General features: G+C 42.1%; 4 protein-coding genes and 1 pseudogene across 4 annotated transcripts; 4 read left to right on the top strand and 1 right to left on the bottom strand.

Moving 5' to 3' along the window:
• Positions 1-3011: 3011 nt before the first annotated feature.
• LOC147908815 (uncharacterized) lies at positions 3012-4676 on the top strand. Its single transcript, XM_087408758.1, is given in 3 exon segments — positions 3012-4326; positions 4329-4552; positions 4555-4676. Coding segments are annotated over 3 exon segments (1617 nt in total). The 3' UTR covers positions 4633-4676.
• On the top strand, positions 4676-7337 carry LOC147908814 (uncharacterized). Its single transcript, XM_087408591.1, has one exon. It carries the CDS (start codon positions 4719-4721, stop codon positions 7332-7334), a length of 2616 nt encoding a protein of 871 aa, XP_087264717.1. The 5' UTR covers positions 4676-4718; the 3' UTR covers positions 7335-7337.
• Positions 7338-8774: 1437 nt separating this feature from the next.
• LOC147908813 (uncharacterized) lies at positions 8775-10952 on the bottom strand (annotated as a pseudogene).
• Positions 10953-13208: 2256 nt separating this feature from the next.
• Positions 13209-15355, top strand: LOC147908812 (uncharacterized). The gene has a single exon (XM_087408604.1). It carries the CDS (start codon positions 13451-13453, stop codon positions 14060-14062), a length of 612 nt encoding a protein of 203 aa, XP_087264730.1. The 5' UTR covers positions 13209-13450; the 3' UTR covers positions 14063-15355.
• A 112-nt stretch (positions 15356-15467) lies between these two features.
• Positions 15468-17016, top strand: LOC147908811 (uncharacterized). The gene has a single exon (XM_087408603.1). It carries the CDS (start codon positions 15903-15905, stop codon positions 16545-16547), a length of 645 nt encoding a protein of 214 aa, XP_087264729.1. The 5' UTR covers positions 15468-15902; the 3' UTR covers positions 16548-17016.
• Positions 17017-17532: the final 516 nt, after the last annotated feature.

Genomic DNA, 17532 nt, shown 5'->3' with positions numbered 1-17532 from the left:
ATTATTATTCACTTTTTTAATAAAAATCCTAGTTTCTTTAACTAAATCTAATAATTGTTTATCCATTTCATTAGGATATATGGGAGACGCGAGATTGTTTCATATGGGAAGGGAATGATTGGAAACCGCTTATCGATAGATTTATATTTATATTTATATTTATTATTTTCAATACGCTTAATGAAATCAAATATCAGCAGCAATTTATTTTCAGACAACAAGGCTTCTCTCCCAGCTGTAGAAAACTTTGTATATTTTGAGGTATAGAGACGGATGACACGAACCACCCATTTCTTGGTGAGAGGAATGAGAAGGGATCGATGAAAGAAAGGCCTGAGGTTAAATATATATTTTATTAATTCATTTTGTTAATAGAATTGAGGGTGCAAAGACAATGAATAATCATTTTTTAATTTCTTATTATTACGAGGTTCAACATTTCCGTCAGTCTTCGTTTTCTGATAATAACAAATAGATTTGATATCTTTAAAACGATTTTTTAACAATTCCTTGTTCTGTTTTAACAATAATCAGTTACACTTAGTATTAACCTTACTTTTTTCACGTACATAAAGGAAATAGGAAGATCTTTCTTATCTACTAAAAAAAGAATTACAGATGTTAATAGGTAAGCAACGGGATATATCGTATATGAGTCGGAACAACTGTGTCCGAATAAAGTCTATTTCTTTATAGGTATCATTTAATTCCAATTTCAGAACATTGTTAACAAACTGACATCTAATATGATGGAATTTTATTGACGATTCATAATTGAAAAGCTTCAAATCAACATTATATAAACGATACAAGTGAGATGGTAGGATATTGTTTACAATACAATATTTAATAAATTTAACGTGCAAAGCACTTTTCATTAACTTAATAAGTAACTTAATCCACAATTTAAGCAATCTAACTGTTTCTAACAAATACAGATCCAATAAATTGAAAAAACGAAAATTGAGAAGGATATATTTTCACAGCTAATGTATTACTAAATATAAATTAATTCCTAAAGACCCCTTAATGATACAAAATGGTTGATACAACAGGGTGGGTACAGGGTAATAGGAGTTAAGTACGATAATTCTTGTGCAAACCAAATGGTAAACAAAACAACTTTATTAATAATTAATCTGCTTACATGTATCGGCTCACTTTTGTGCCATCCTCAGAAAAAATATGATGTTGTAATTACAAAAAAAAAATTTTTCTTAGAAACTAATTCATTTCAATTAGCCACCTTCATTTAATAAATTATAATATAAAAACGAATTCTAATAACAAATGTATTAAAATTATTAAAAATTAAATTTTTTGGAGAAGCAAAGCGATTTATTCTAAAACAATAGAAGGTAGCTCACTAAAACAAAAATTCACCATATCGCAAACATTTAAATTCTATAGGTTTAATCAAAAACTAGTCTTTGACCATTCAGCGAATCAGTGTCAATTATGTTGAAATTAATGAATAATTTTTAATACATTTAGAATGTTAATCGCCAAGAAAAAGAGAAAAAAAGGAAAAAAAACTACGATATTATAGTCCAGACGAACATCAAAACTGAATCTTTAATAGTTTAATCTTAATGTAACGAAAAATGTACACTGATTAATTGGCAATAACAACGCTCCGATATTTATAGTCCTATTTATAGTAATCTACAGTTGGAAAGTAGGCCTTGGGAAACTCCTCCAAGTCTGTCTGCAGGTTGAGGCCATGTGTCTGTTTCCTGTGTAGCATCTCTGATACCAATCTCTTTCTGTATTGGGATTCCTCATCCAAAACTCACAATTTTGTATCTTTACATCATTGAGAAAATCTTTTTTAATTATTTTCTCTCTCCCACATAAATCATGTGTTTTGATATGTATGTTATACATATGTATGTTTTGATATTTATGCTTAATCTCATATATAATTCAATATATAATCAATATATAATATTCAATATATATTAAAAATGACATAATGTTTATTTGTTCTCCCTGTTATTATATTTATGAATCTAGGCTTCCAAGTGTAAATGATCGTATAAAACTTTGCCTTCAATAATATTTAACTGACTTATGGGCTAATATATACTTCAATTTACGCAGTGAAAATTATATCAATAAAACTCACAATTTTGCTAAATACTAATCCTAATGCCAATAGTTTTACTGGACTAGTTCTGATTTTTATCGTTACATCAAAGAAATTGGACTCGATATGTGTCAGTAGGAATAATAGGCGGGTTCTAACTCAGGTCCTCTGAGGGGAGCGCGGGGCGCGGGGGGTACTGGTAGGCGCGGGGAAGGGAGGGGGAGGCGCGGGAAGTCCCGGCGCTATCAGTGTTTACTGATATGATGATACGTATCGCTATGTTATGGTGTCACGTATTATTGGGACCGCCGCCACCCATCACCGCAGACGCTGCCGCCACCGCCGCCACCCCGCCGCAGGCATCAGTGCCACCACCGCCGCCGCGGACCCCGCGTCCACCCTAAGTGCGTTTCGAACTGTCGCTGCGAACCCCGCGTCTATCCCAAAAAACAAAAAAAATGCGTTGTGAGATCACCGCCCCAACACTCCAAAAATGCGTCCACTATAACGTGGTTTGTCTAGAAGATCGGTGGCACATCATCGATGTATCGGCTGCTACATAAAGCGCCTTCAATGAGGGATAGATGATGATAATGAAATCATACTGCATTCTCACAGTTCTTTCTTTCAAAGTAAGAAACGTTGATAATGATATTTATCTAGGAAGAACCGTGAGATCAGGTAACACATCGCGATGCGTTAAGAGAGAAACTGATAACGATATTTTTGTAAGAAGAGATCGGTGACACATCGCCGATGCTGCAACTCAATAGGGAGGGTAGACAAAGGGACAAAGAAGTCGCAAGTAGAATATATAATGGATCATAAGCGCGCGGCATCTCAGTTGACGTTTTTAAAAATTACCGAATCGCAATAAGTGTAATGTGAAAAGTATGGCTGATATCATGCAGACGTTGAGAACATGGATGATGTAAATGCAGACAAGTTATTTGAAGCATTGGAAATAGAATTTGAGGACATAATGGACGATGTAGAGTTCGAGAATATCGGTAACATTGAGGACAGAGTCGACGTAGCAGAATATATTAGAAATGTGGATGAGGAACAGTTCGCGAATATTAGAGACGAAGTGTTAGATGAAGTGGAAATAGACTTTGAGAATATAATGAACCAAGAGTCGTCCGACGAAGAAGTACTGTCCGACGATAGTGGATGTACTAGTGATATGAGCGAATATGAAATGGATCGCATAGAAAAATTCGTGTCGTCTCCAGAAATTCGTACATTGAATGCCCGTACTAAGCACTGTGTGATCCACAATTATTATACAACGGGTGGTTCTTTAACCGTATGCACATCATGCATGATTCGTATAGCTGACATTAACGATGGAGGAATGTATCACGTCAGGGTGCATGAGACCGGTTCTTTCGGTAGGCTAGACGGTTGGTCGTGCACCAATTGCAGACTACCTTTGTACATTATATTCTCATGTGTCCACTTTGCACACATTAAAAAAACATGGAAAACTACGAGCGAACTGTTGGAACAGTGCAGCCAGGTCGCTACTCTGGTGGAGTGTTTCTCATGGCTGCAACGATGCGACGAATGCATCGAGCAGCTCGAAGAACTTTGTCGTGCCAAGCGTCCGCGTCTCACCATTGGATACAGACAATCTGCGGTGACGAGAATCGCGCGACTCGCGGGTGCAAAGTTGGAATTGAAGCGACGTTTCGTGCACGTTGATGGCGAGTACGCGAGTGGCGAGTACGCGAGTCGCGACGAAAGATCTCTCGTCTGGCGAGAGATCGACGCCGCGTTTGAAAGCCGTATATCGACAGGTGCTGTGATAAACTCTAATCACATTGAGCCGCGGCGGTTTTTGGAAGATGCGAGAGAAATAGTGTTCGAGCGTGTACGAGACGCTGTAGAAAGACACGGTAGCGTAAAAGTGAACACCGCGTTCAACGGTGAGTTCGCGACGAAGGATAAACGTGCTCATAAGAGCATAATTACAAAGAACAACGAGATATATCGATACACCGATTTGCGCGAGTGGTACGAGCAGCGTGTCATCGAGCCTATCCTAGCATCGCTCGAAGAATTCCAGGAACGTGACAGCGGATGGGCATTGTCGCGAATCCTCAATTTGATAGTGAATGTGAATAAGCATAATCCAATGCACGCGGGATGTCACATCAAAGTGCCACGAGAAATAGCGACGAAACGAGCGGTGATCAGTGTGCGTTCAACGGACAATGCGTGCTTCGCGTGGTCGCCGCGCTGTATCCGGCTGAAAAGAATATGGATCGGGAATCGCCGTATCCGCATTATACGACAGTACTGAATCTCGCAAACATTGAGTTTCCAGTGACTTTAAAAGATATTTATAAATTTGAACGGTTAAACGCGGTGTCGATCAATGTGTACGGCATCGAGAATAAACAGATTCTTCCTCTGCGACTCACCAATGAAAAGAAGAAGAAACACGTCAACATGTTGTACGTGCAAGATCCACGCAACGGTATTGGACATTTTGCGTGGATAAAAAACCTATTCCGTCTCGTGAGCTCGCAGATTAGTGGGAAAAAGAACAGGAAATTTTTCTGCGATCGGTAAGTATACATGAAAAAAAATTATTATAATTTTTCATCTTACTAATAAAATAATGATAATAGTTATAATTTTTTCTTTTTTCAGATGCTTGCACTATTTCAGTGCCAACGAAAAATTGCAGTCGCACGTAATGGATTGCGAGAAGATGAACGACTCCGCTATCCGACTGCCGAGCGAGGACGACAGGTGGCTCGAATTCGACAACTATAACAATCGAGAACGAGTGCCGTTCATCGTCTACGCCGATCTGGAATGCGTCTTACGCAAGACGAAATCTGACAAGGAAGACGCATCATCGTACGCGTATCAACAGCATGACGCGTTTAGCATAGGCTACTACGTGCGATGTGCGTACGATGACGCGTTATCGTCGTATCACTTCCATCGCGATGAAGACTGTATAGCGTGGTTCGCGCGACAACTCAACGATTTGGCGCATCGAGTGAAAAATATAGTATCCGCCAACGTACCCATGGAAACGTTATTGAAAGAACAATTGGAGGCATACCGTAGCGCGACGCGTTGTCATATTTGTGAGAAACCGTTCGCGCCGGACGATACGAGGGTCCGCGATCATTGTCATCTCACCGGTAGATATCGTGGTCCAGCGCATTCGAATTGTAATTTAAATTATAAAAATTCATTTTATATTCCGATCGTTTTTCACAATTTATCGGGCTACGACGCACATTTTATAATTAAGGAAATTGCTGCCGCGTACGATGGACATGTAGATATACTACCGATAACTAAAGAAAAATATATTTCATTCACTAAACATGTCGATAGCACCAAAAACGCAAATGAAAAGAATTTTCAGAAAAAATGCATAAAATTAAGATTCATTGATTCTTTCAAATTTTTAAATGCAAGCCTTGATAAATTGGCGTCGTATCTCGATAAAGATAAATTAAAAATTGTACGTTCCGAATTTCCAACATTATCGGATGAAGAATTTGAATTACTCACACGAAAAGGTGTCTTTCCGTACGAGTACATTGATTGTGTTGAAAAATTGCAGGACACACGCTTACCACCGCACGAATTATTTTTCAGTTTGTTGACAGGCAATACAGTATCCGAGAGCGATTACGCTCACGCCGCGAACATCTGGAAGCGATTCTCCATTCGAACGCTCGGCGAGTACAGTGATCTGTACTTGAAAACTGATGTCTTGTTATTAGCAGACATTTTCGAAAATTTCCGCAATAGCTGCATCGCGAATTACTGTCTCGATCCCGCGCATTACTATACATTGCCAGGTTTCACGTGGGACGCCATGCTGAAATTTACACGCATAAGATTCGAGTTGTTCACTGACATTGATATGGTCATGTTCATCGAGCGCAGTATACGCGGTGGCCTCAGTCAATGCTCCGGCAGATACGCGCAGGCTAATAACAAGTACATGTGTTCGTTCGATCCATCGAAACCGTCGTACTTGATGTACTACGATGTGAATAATCTGTACGGGTGGGCGATGTGTCAACCTTTACCATACACCGAATTTCGGTGGGTCGAAGACGTTGCGAACTTTGACGTGAGCGCGATCGCTCCGGATTCACCTACCGGTTATATTCTCGAGGTTGATCTCGAATATCCGCAGCATCTACACGACCGACACACTGACCTACCTTTTTGTCCAACGCGCGATAAACCGCCTGGCAAGCGCGAAGATAAACTTCTAGCGACGTTGTACGATAAACAGCGTTACGTCATCCATTACCGCAACCTGCAGCAATGTACTCGTCACGGTCTTCGCGTAACAAAGATCCATCGAGTATTACAATTCGCGCAATCTCCATGGCTTCACGATTATATTAAACTCAATACACAATTTAGAACGTCCGCGAAAAATGATTTCGAAAAAAATTTATATAAATTAATGAACAACGCAATATTCGGCAAAACTATGGAGAATGTGCGCAACCACGTTGATGTCAAATTAATAACAAAATGGGACGGACGGTACGGCGCGGAGGCAATGATCGCGAAACCGAATTTTCACAGCCGCAGCGTCTTTGCGGAAAATTTGATTGCAGTCGAAATGCGCAAACTCGAGGTAAAATTCAACAAGCCGATTTACGTGGGTATGTGCATACTTGACATATTGAAAGTCTGTTTGTACGAATTTCATCACGAGTACATGTCACCGATGTATCGCGACAAATGCAAGATCATGTATACCGACACGGATAGTCTCATTTACTATATAGAATGCGACAATGTTTACGAGACTATGAAACGTGATGTCGCTAGATTCGACACGAGCGATTATTCTGCAGACAACGTGTACGATATGCCTCTCGCGAAGAAAAAAGTACTCGGCCTGATGAAGGATGAAAACAACGGTGTATTAATGATCGAATTTGTTGGACTTAGAGCGAAGATGTACGCGGCGAGAGTGGATGGCAAGAAGGACATTAAAAAGGCGAAAGGCGTAAAGAATAACGTCGTAGCGCGAACGATAACGTTCGACGATTACACGCGATGTTTGAACGAAGAAATTGAAATGACTCGCCGTCAATCGTATATACGATCTAAATTACACGAGGTGTACACGATATCCGAATCGAAAATCGCTCTGAGTCCATACGACGACAAACGATACGTCGTAGCGGACTCGACGGAGACGTTACCATGGGGACATTGGCGGATACCTTTGTAATACAATATATGTATTGTGTATATTATATGTTGCTATTATATATATTACTATTGTACTTTACACTTTTTTTACATTTATACAAGTATTATTTTTTATGTATTACGATTATTGTACTTTCATATAATACATATCGCATGTTTTTAACATTTATATACGTATTATATATATATACTAGTATTCTAATTTACTTTACTTATTTTATGTGTTATGTTTTTTATCATTTATGCTGCTCCATACATAAATTGTTATAAATAATTATACATTTTGTATACTTCAAAACGAAGATGATGATGATGAATGGGAAGTAATAAAAAAAAAACGTTTATATACTTATATTTTTTATATACTTATATTGATATATTTTTTTACATGTAGAAAAAATATGCGAAAAAAAAAAATTTTATCAAATGGCATTGTTTTTGTGTATCCATGAATTGTGCGATCCATCGAATCCCAGCCACTTGACGTACACCTTGTCTCCCTTCCTGTGCAGTACTTTCTCCACGAGATACACGTCCGGATGAGTAGCGCGATGCAACTCGTGCTCGTAGAACGCACCAGCGATGGATTTTCCGCGATAGTCTTCGAGTAGATAGGTTACGGGATTGGTACGCTGCACTTTAACGATCATAAACACCTCGGTGGTCCAATTTGGTGTATAACCCTTCTCAAAAATCGTCTTGTACTTGCTCACGCGTACCGAATCTCCCACTTTGAATTTTGCTGGACCAGCGATTTTTATCACGTTGTACACCGTGTCCAAGAGTCTTTCGGCGATCGCGGGAGTTACGTTGGCGGGTCGCATGCCGATAGTGCGATGCTTGCGCGCATTGTAATCTGATACGAGACGCGGCAGCTCATCGATCCACTTGTAATTGCCGTTGAGTGTAAACATCTTCCACATGTCACTTTTAAGTGTACGATTGAACCGCTCGACTACCGACGCTTTCAATGTCGAATACGTGGAATAGTGATTAACGTTGTGTTTTTTCAAGATTTTCTGCACACCAACGTTGTAAAACTCCTTCCCCATATCCGTTTGTAAATTTTTAGGACATCTTCCACTTGCTCGAATTATCTCAACAATAGCATCAGCTGTCTCGCTTCCACCCTTGCTCTTGAGCGGTACGGCCCACGCATACTTGCTCAACACATCGATGACGGTGAATATATAGTGGTGGCCTCTGTTGAAACTCGAGTACGGATGCATCTCGACAATATCAGCCTGCCATAAATCGTCATATCCTCGAACTATGACGCGTCTTCGTGGAAAATTTCTTCTCGCCGGAGCGTGCAATTCCTCGACGAGTCGATGTCTCTCCGAGCTAATTTTTCTCTTTTCGCTGGATTTCTTTTTCATGATTCGACGTGTAATACAAAGATCAAAAGTATTTTTTCTCGCTGACGCCATTCGACTGACTCGTTTCGTCGATACACAATTTAATTTATAATAAGACCGGCTTCGCGAAGTTCTTCGATAATCGACAGCATCTCGTTGTCGTGAGCGTTGTTGCCCGCTCGGTGCGAAGCGTCGAGCAATCGTAGACGATCCACCAGGGATCGTCCCAGTGCACGTAATCGATCGCATTGTCATTTAATGTCATTGCGTGAGGAAATCCCTTTCCAGATTTCTTCTTCTGTTTCTTGAGTGTGATCGACATCAACGGCGCGATTACGTATTTGTACTTGTATCCCCTGTTGCTCAATAATCGGCCCTGCGAATGATGCTTGTGCGCATTCGTCGCCAGCAGCATGCTCTTGTATTTGTTCATATCGTCTTCCGTGTAAAGGAGATCGTCGGGAATTCTCTTGAAAATTAACTCGTAAAGACCGGGTGAACCGGCGTATCGTACGCCGTCGATAATTATGTTGTCAGCATCATCCACGTCGAAACGTTTATTGCCAAACATCAATCCATCCTTGTGTAGGTAAACGCCGTATACATAATCTATACCACTCTTCTGTTTATCTCGCGCTCCCCTCAGGACAGCCTCGACGTACTTTTGACCCAGCGGACCCAAGCCGGCTTGCAACGCCTCTCGACCTTCCGACGTTTGCAACTGATTTTGAACCTTTGTTGCTAGCGAGTCGTCCGTCGTTTCGAAAACGTTATCCAACGATTCTATCGTTGGTACGATCATCGTACGCGGAGTGGAGGTTATCGGCTGTACACGATCGTGCGATCGATCATCGGATTTATCCGAAATCGCGGAACGCTCGAACGTCTCACTCTCTTTCTCTCCCTCTTCCTCCTCCTTCTCTTCTTCTTCCTTCCTCTCGCGTTTGGAGGCAGACGCTGCGTCATCGTCGCGCGACTGTCTCTTTATCGCGTGCACACCGGGGCTGTTAACGATTTGTCGCAGCGGTTTGATAATAGGCTTAAAATGTCTGTCCAGTGCCATGTCTCCCTCGATTCTATCGGTTTTCAGAGCGCGATGTTTCTTGCGGATCGACTCGCTCGTCTTCTCGATCTCTCTCGCGATTTTTTCACGCTCGCGCACATCAGCCATATTCGTCTCTGGCGAAGTATCAACAACGACTAGTCACGTTACAGTATTGAGAACTCGTTAAATCCCTTTCTGTATCTCCCGTCTTTAAGTGCACTATCCTTGTCTATTACTAAAAATCCATATTTTTTTTGCCAATAGTCACTGCACAACGTGCAAAATTCGTCGTAAGACATGTCGGTGTTCACGTGATCATTGTAAACGTGTTTCAAGTTAGTACAATCCTGTTTGAACAGGATCAGCAGGTTCGCGTTGTCACGTATCAGATGTTTAGGTATCCTCGCGTACGTCTGACAAAGATAGAAGCAGTCAACGTTCGCGTGGCGACCCATCGAAAAATATTCTCTCACCACATCCTGCTTGTCGCATGCACGTCATCAAAGATAAAAATAGAATTTGGGCGCGCCTCGTTCGGTGGAACGATGTCGCTATTGTTGGAAAAGGTAAAGTAGCCGATTTCATCGATAGATGTAAATAAATTTTCGAGATATCGATACTTTGGCTGTTGCAGTGATTTCGAGTAGACGTACACGTTCTCGAAACGTACGCCATTTGGACTCTCGAGCAAACTTATAAGAACGTTGGTTTTACTACAATTCGACGGGCCGCAAATGATCGCGCGTATAGTACTCGGCAGCATTTCGCCGTGCTTGCGCTTCTCCGCACTGCCTCCCATCATTTGCGATTTCACGTCACAGTTTGTGACACGTATCGTCAGCGGTTGCAGCACGAATTTCATGCTCACACTAAAGATTACGCGCTCTCAAACGATTATTTAAAGGTGCGCGAATCCGCGAATCGCGCAGTAGCAAAATGTATCTCGCGCTGTGTCATCCTTCCGATATTCGAGATTTGAGCGCCGAGCAGTTACAATATATACCTAAGGACGTACTCTTACGCGTGTACGGTGAATACATCGAACACGTCTGGGACAAGCTTCCGGAACACGTGAAGGCAGATTCGGAGGTTCGAACTTATCGTCGCTGCGACGAACACTACAATCAGCCGTGGCAGCGGACGCATATCGACGGCCCTACACCGAAGATAAAGGATTGTAGCGAATGTCGGCGTCGCGCGGCAGTCTGCTAAATCGAGCGATAAACGCGCTTCCTTTCGAGTTACATATTCCGGGTTATCAGTTTTGCGGTCCGGGCACTCAACTTACGAAACGATTAACCAGAGGTGACGCGGGCATAAATCCGCTGGACGCGGCGTGCCGAGAACACGACATTACGTATTCTCGAAGCAACGATCTCACCGATAGACACATGGCGGACGAGGTACTCGCTGATAAAGCGCTAGGACGCGTCATCGCGAGAGATTCGGCTCTGAGCGAGAGAGCCGCCGCAGCTGCCGTCTGGGCAGCGATGAAAGCCAAGACCAAGATCGGCATGGGCATGAAACCGAAGAAGAAAACGACGAAAAAAAAGGCGACGAAAAAGCGGATACTTCCGATGGCGAAACGAGGGGGTTTGCGTTACCGTTTTAAAAAGGGGGGGTCACCCGTTCCGGGTCGGGGGAAAAGGGCCGCTGGCAAAAACGGAAAAAAGTAGAAAAAACCGGCGCGCGCTCGAAGAGTCAAAGTCCAGCGCGAGAAAGGGGGCGGGACTGTTTGCTCCGTAAAAAAAAGGGGCGGGCTTCCGGGGCCCCAAAACAGGAAGGGCGTAGGAAAGAAAAAAAAAAATGAAAAAAAGACTTTTAAAAAAACCCCGTTGGGCAATCCCAAGACAATTAACGAGTGCGGAGTTGGTTTTACCAACTTAGAGGGATGCGAAAAACCCGCCCCACAGCGGGGTGGCCCAAACGAAAGGGTATCGTGAACGGGGCGATGGAGGGGGGGCCGGTACCCGGGTTTTGCGTGCGAAGGGAACAATCGCGTCATGTTTTTTTCTTTTTCGGTAACTTGAAAAACAAAAAAAAGGGGCGATATTTGAGAAGGGGGCCCCTATGGGGGGAAAAGAGTAAAATCGACGTTTTGGGGGTACGTCAGAGTTTTCGGACAGAGTTCTGGGGTTTTTGGGAAAAAAGGTGACCCGCGTGAATTTTTAAAAATTTTGAGAGGCGGAAACTTAGTTTTTTGCAACGTTTTTTCCTATGTCGTTCGTTCTGAGCGGAAAAAGCACCGCCCCCGGGGTTTTCCCCCCCCCCATATTTTTAGTGGGGAAATTTACGAGCCGGGTTTTTTCGATTTTGGGGGCTTCACCGATACCAAAAAGTGAAAAAATTTTCGAACAAAAAAATTTTTTTCCCCAAAAAGGGGATTTGGAAATTTTTCCCAATTCCCAGGGTTTTGTACAAATTTTTTCGATAAAATGTTTTTTAAAAACGCGCGTTTTCGAAAAGTCCCCACCGCGAGCCAAAAAAGTTATGGGTGGGGGGAGACAAAACAATAAACTGATGTGGATAATGATAGGATGAAGAACCCGATTGCTCCGCCAAACTTAAAAGGGGGAAAGTGAGATTAGATGTGCGTACAGAATAAACTTTGACAAGTCCAACAGCATTGGATCGCTGCTGGGATTCTCGTCGAAGCGTATACTGCAGTCGCGAAGGTGGCACGAATCGGACGTGTCGATCAACATAATGAATGTAAACGTTATCCGCGTAGAGTGCAACGTGACCGCGGGTGCATACAACAACGGCAAAAGCGTGCACACGATACATGAATTTTCGCCGAGCGTGGCGCCAGGATATAAGATATCAGAGAGGCCGACGCAAATCATTTACCTGCCGATCATCGCACGGAGCATTACAGATCTAACGATCGTCGATCAAAACGGACGATTGCTCGATTTTCGAGGAGAAGAGATCACCGTTAGATTGCACGTACGACGGCGACAGTAATAACGTGAGCGTGAAATGCTCGTGCTGAACGGAACGGAGCGTACGCAGAGAGATAACGTATCCTTTACAAGGTCGGTGACGCCACAGCTCGATAACGCTCGCTCATCCAGTTGCATCAGGAAGAAGAAACTCAACGCGACGAACGTTACATTTTTAAAGTCTTTGGGATTCGCGGTGCGCAACATTTGAGATGACTGATATCTTAAACATTAAAGACGAGCCGATCTTCGATGATCGCATCGTCAAGATTGAGACTCACACGTACAACCCGTTCGCCAACACCACGTTTGGGTACAGCGACGAAATAAGAATACCCATACAGCAACAGGATCTGTATACACTGCCGTACGAAAGCTTTCTATATGTCGAGGGAAAACTGACGAAGAATAAAGTGCTCATGTGACATTGGGAAATAATTGCGTCGCGTTCATATTCGATGAGATTCGATATGAATTCAATGGTGTGGAGATTGATCGTAATAGAAATGTGGATATAATTAGCAGGCTCAATAACTATGTAACAGTGTCATCCGATAGAAGCGTGATTCTACGGAATGCCGGCTGGGATGCGCAGACTACTGCAGCCGGATATTTTAATTTCTGTGTACCGCTCTACGTACTGCTGGGATTTTGCGAAGATTACAAACGCGTGGTGATCAATGCTCGTCACGAGTTGATTTTAATACGAGCGCGCAACGACAACAATTGTCTGACGGGAGATCCGGCGGTAGAGCCAACGCTCGAATTATTCAAAGTACAGTGGCGAATGCCGCACGTGTTATTGAGCGAGATAAATAAGCTGTCGATGCTGCGCGCTTTGGAGAGCGGACGATATCTGAGCATGGCTTTTCGTTCGTGGGATCTGTACGAATTTCCGCTCTTGCAGAGCACAACCAAGCATTCGTGGGCCATCAAGACAGCTACTCAGCTTGAGAAGCCGCGCTACGTTATTTTCGCTATGCAAACAGGTCGAAAAAACGTCATGTCCGATGTAAGTCGATTCGACGACTGCAAATTAACCAATGCGAAACTTTACCTGAATTCGGAATGTTATCCGTACGATGACTTGAATCTGGATTTTGACAAAAACAGATGTGCGATTCTGTACGACTTGTACGCGCGTTTCTGCAAGGGCTACTACGGATACGAGTATCTCGAGCCGAGTCTCACCTTTACAACTTTTTTACGTAATGGTCCATTCGTGATCATCGATTGCTCTCGACAGAACGAATCAGTCAAGAGTGGCACCGTGGACGTGCGATTAGACTTTGAATGTAAAGAGGATGTACCCGCAAATACAACAGCCTATTGTCTCATCATACACGATCGCGTGGTTCAGTATAATCCATTGAACAATGTTGTGCGCAAAATCACCTAAGATGCACCTCTGATATGATATAAGATCTACGATACGTCGCAATCGACCACAATCGACCGCAGTCTTCTCGACAACATGCTCGTGCCAACGTTCGTAGATCTGCAAGGATTCATCGTTAACAAGAAATTTATCGTGAAGGAAGTAGCGGTGTTGAAACAGGGGACCGTTCTCACGCATTACATTTTTACGAGCCCCATACCATGGAAATTTTTGACAAGATCCGACAGGTCTTGCGCCTCCTGGTTGATTGCTTATCACCATGGATTGCAATGGAAGGACGGGACGATCCCGTACAACGAGGCGAAACGTCGAATTACGATGGCTGTATTTGAAGACGATGCTGTCGTGTATGTCAAGGGACGCGAGAAACGAACGTGGCTGCAGAACTTGCTTCTGGACGATGAGCGAGAACGTATGTACATCGAGGCCTTTGACGCAGTTTACGAAGACATGGAATCTTTATCTAATCTAGATGTTACTAATATTATACGATATGGACAACATGTTAAGAATTGCGCGTTACAAAATGTATTGAAAATATATAATTGGTGGTTGCAAAAGAATTTTTTAAATAAAAATACGTTAACGTATTTATTATGTATTTCTTTTCCCTTCCTTTGTAATGTATAAACGTATGTATAAACGTATGTACGTAGTACGTATGTATGTACATATGTATGTATGTATAAACATATGTATGTATAAACGTATGTATAAACGTATGTATAAATTCGTGACAAAGAAAAATACATAAAAAGATAAAACTTGATAAAATGTGTCCGATCAGACAGTACATCTGACAGTACATATATGCAATGTATATAGGCAGTATATTAGACTTTTTTTTCATTCAATCGTAAGCTTCAGTTACGAGCGTTAAGACATGGACCGAATAAAGGAATATATACGTCGAAAATCAATCGAGCGAAAGGGGTACTGTCCATTGTCGCCAAGTCCGCCAAGTCCACCGCCTTCGAAGGAAAAAGCGAGATATTGGGAATATCCTGGAGAAAAGGTGTCAAAGTCACCAACGTGCTCATCACCAACGTCATCGATGCCATCGAAATATAAATCATAAAGTATAAGCATTGATAAACTCGCGAACAAAAAATAAAAAATAAAAAGAACGTAGAAAGACTCGATAAAACGTGTTGCAACAGGTTCGCAATTCTTAGAAAAAGAGGGGAGAGTTATCCCCTCTTCGATTCTAGAAGTTTTATATATATCGCAATTTACGCGGTGCAATTAGTCTTGCGATACTCGCTTGTACGAACGATTGAAAAAAAAAATATACTACGCTAAAGACAGCAACTCATCGTACGAAACAAAGAAGAACTGCAGTAACATGTAAGTTTTAACATTCTATATGCAAAAGAAACGTTTTTTTTTAACATTATGTATATACTAGATGGGGTGAAAAGTAACCTCCTTGACCGCCAGAATGCGCCACTACTGCAAAAAAGTTTATGGTGCCTTGTAGTCCGTTCATATTTAGGCAGACATGCCAAGTGGCAGTGCGATACTGCCCTTAGTTTTGTTTTGAGAGCTGATTGTTGTTGACGTGTTTGCGAAAACGATTTTCGTTCTCTCATAAAACATTATTTTTTGAGAGGCAAAACGGCGAAGGAAACAAAAGAAAAGTTGGATAAATATTATGTGGCTAATACTCCGTCAGATTACACCGTCAAATATTGGTTTCGAGAGTTTCGTGGTGGCCGCAACTCCACTACCGATGAAGTCCGCAGCTTCAGGCCCTCCGATGCGGTTACCGAGGAAAATGTCAAAAAAATACATGAAATGGTGTTGGCTGACCGGAAAGTGAAGGTGCGCGAGCTAGCAGATGCTACAAAGATTAGTACTGAGCGAACACGCCATATTTTGGGCGAGATTCTGCATAAGAAAAAAATTTTTTTCATTCCCAAGGAGGTTACTTTTCACCCCACCTAGTATACACAGCATGGAGCATCGTAAGATGCGTTTATTGGGTAGACGTTACGATCTGACGACTACGGGCTATAAATTTTTGGAAATTGGAATCAACGTTGGTCCACCGAGTTACGTGGAGATCGCCCTGGGAGATCATCGCGGACATGAACTGCTGCTGTCTCTCGAAACGTGGAAAGGTTTCTACGAGCAGCGATGGAATGTTTACAAGATGCTGCGAAATGAATATAAAGACAATTTTATAAGTGTTGGACCGTTAACCGTCAGCGTTTGCATGCTGAACGATGCTACGCTCGTACGTCTCAATTCTTCATCCGTACGCATGATGATGACCGAAACGACGCTACGACGTATGTTTGAGTTTGACGAATGTATCGATGTAACGTTCGAACGATTAACCCGACTCGTCGATACAGTTGATGTCAAGTATACGCGATTCTCCAACATCGCGTCCAAAAACGCTATACGCGATAGTGATATTTTTAACAAACAAAATCAGCTCGTCGATTGCGAGCTATTGGCTTTAGTTTTTAATACGTAAAAAAAAGAAATGATGTAATAATATGTGAATAAAAAATTTTTTTGTTCATATCATTATATATATGTACTTTCTTTACTTCCTATCCATCTATCCATCCATTCATCCTATATCTCGACGCGCTATAGCGATAACTTTTCGTGACGGCACTTATGGTCTAAAGTGTTTTATATACAACTGCCTCCCACCCCTATAGATTCTAGGCAGGCTCGCTTCTCAATGGCGAAGATCGATTCTCAACATCAGTCTTTGTTCTGCTTTTTCCGCGCGCAAGACGTGTTAAGACGTGAGTGATATTTTTTTCCCCCCAATGTGCAACAATATTCTACTATTTTAGTGTTAATGATAGAATATTGTTGCACATTTTCTGTGATTAAGTGAAATGATAATTTTTTATTGTGCAGTTATAACATGCAAAAACAACAAAAAGTTGAGGAAACTGCCTCCTCCTCCTCCTCTTTCTTAGAGGATATTGAGAATAATATCATTGATCTCACTAAATTAAATATAGATCAATTAGGAGTGTTCAATCGCCTCATTGCCAAGGTGGATGATCACAGGCATGTGTGCATCAATAGAGTTGCGTTCAAACACCTCATCGACAATCTCGATAAGGCTGTGAAGGAAGAGGAAATGAAAGAGAAAGTAGAAGAAGAAACTAAAGAGGAAGTGGAAGAAGAAACTAAAGAGGAGAGCGTTTCCTCCTCCTCCTCCTCCTCCTCCTCCTCCTCCTCTTTCTCAGAGGAGAGTCAAAGTGATATCATAGATCTCACTCAACTACACGTACATCAATTAGAACTGTTCCATCGGATCATTGAAATTGCTGATGAGGTGGACGATCTCAGGCATGTGCGCGTTAATAAAATTGCGCTCAAATACCTCTTCGACAATCTCGATGAGGCTGTGGAAGAAGAAGAGGAAGTGAAAGAAGAGGAAGTGGAAGAAGAGGAAGTGGAAGAGGAAGAAGGAGAAACTGAAGAAGAGAGCG

This window comes from Acromyrmex echinatior, chromosome 8, assembly GCF_024713525.1.
Source record: "Acromyrmex echinatior isolate Ae372 chromosome 8, ASM2471352v2, whole genome shotgun sequence".
NCBI classification, from domain to species: domain Eukaryota; kingdom Metazoa; phylum Arthropoda; class Insecta; order Hymenoptera; family Formicidae; genus Acromyrmex; species Acromyrmex echinatior.
The sequence above is the reverse complement of the archived record's forward strand: the minus strand, read 5'-3'. Positions and strand labels throughout refer to the sequence as shown.

Excerpts from the sequence above, each read along its gene's own strand:
- LOC147908812 (XM_087408604.1), top strand. The coding sequence starts at position 13,451 with ATGCCGCACGTGTTATTGAGCGAGATAAATAAGCTGTCGATGCTGCGC.
- LOC147908811 (XM_087408603.1), top strand. The coding sequence starts at position 15,903 with ATGCTACAAAGATTAGTACTGAGCGAACACGCCATATTTTGGGCGAGA.
- LOC147908814 (XM_087408591.1), top strand. The coding sequence starts at position 4,719 with ATGATAATAGTTATAATTTTTTCTTTTTTCAGATGCTTGCACTATTTC.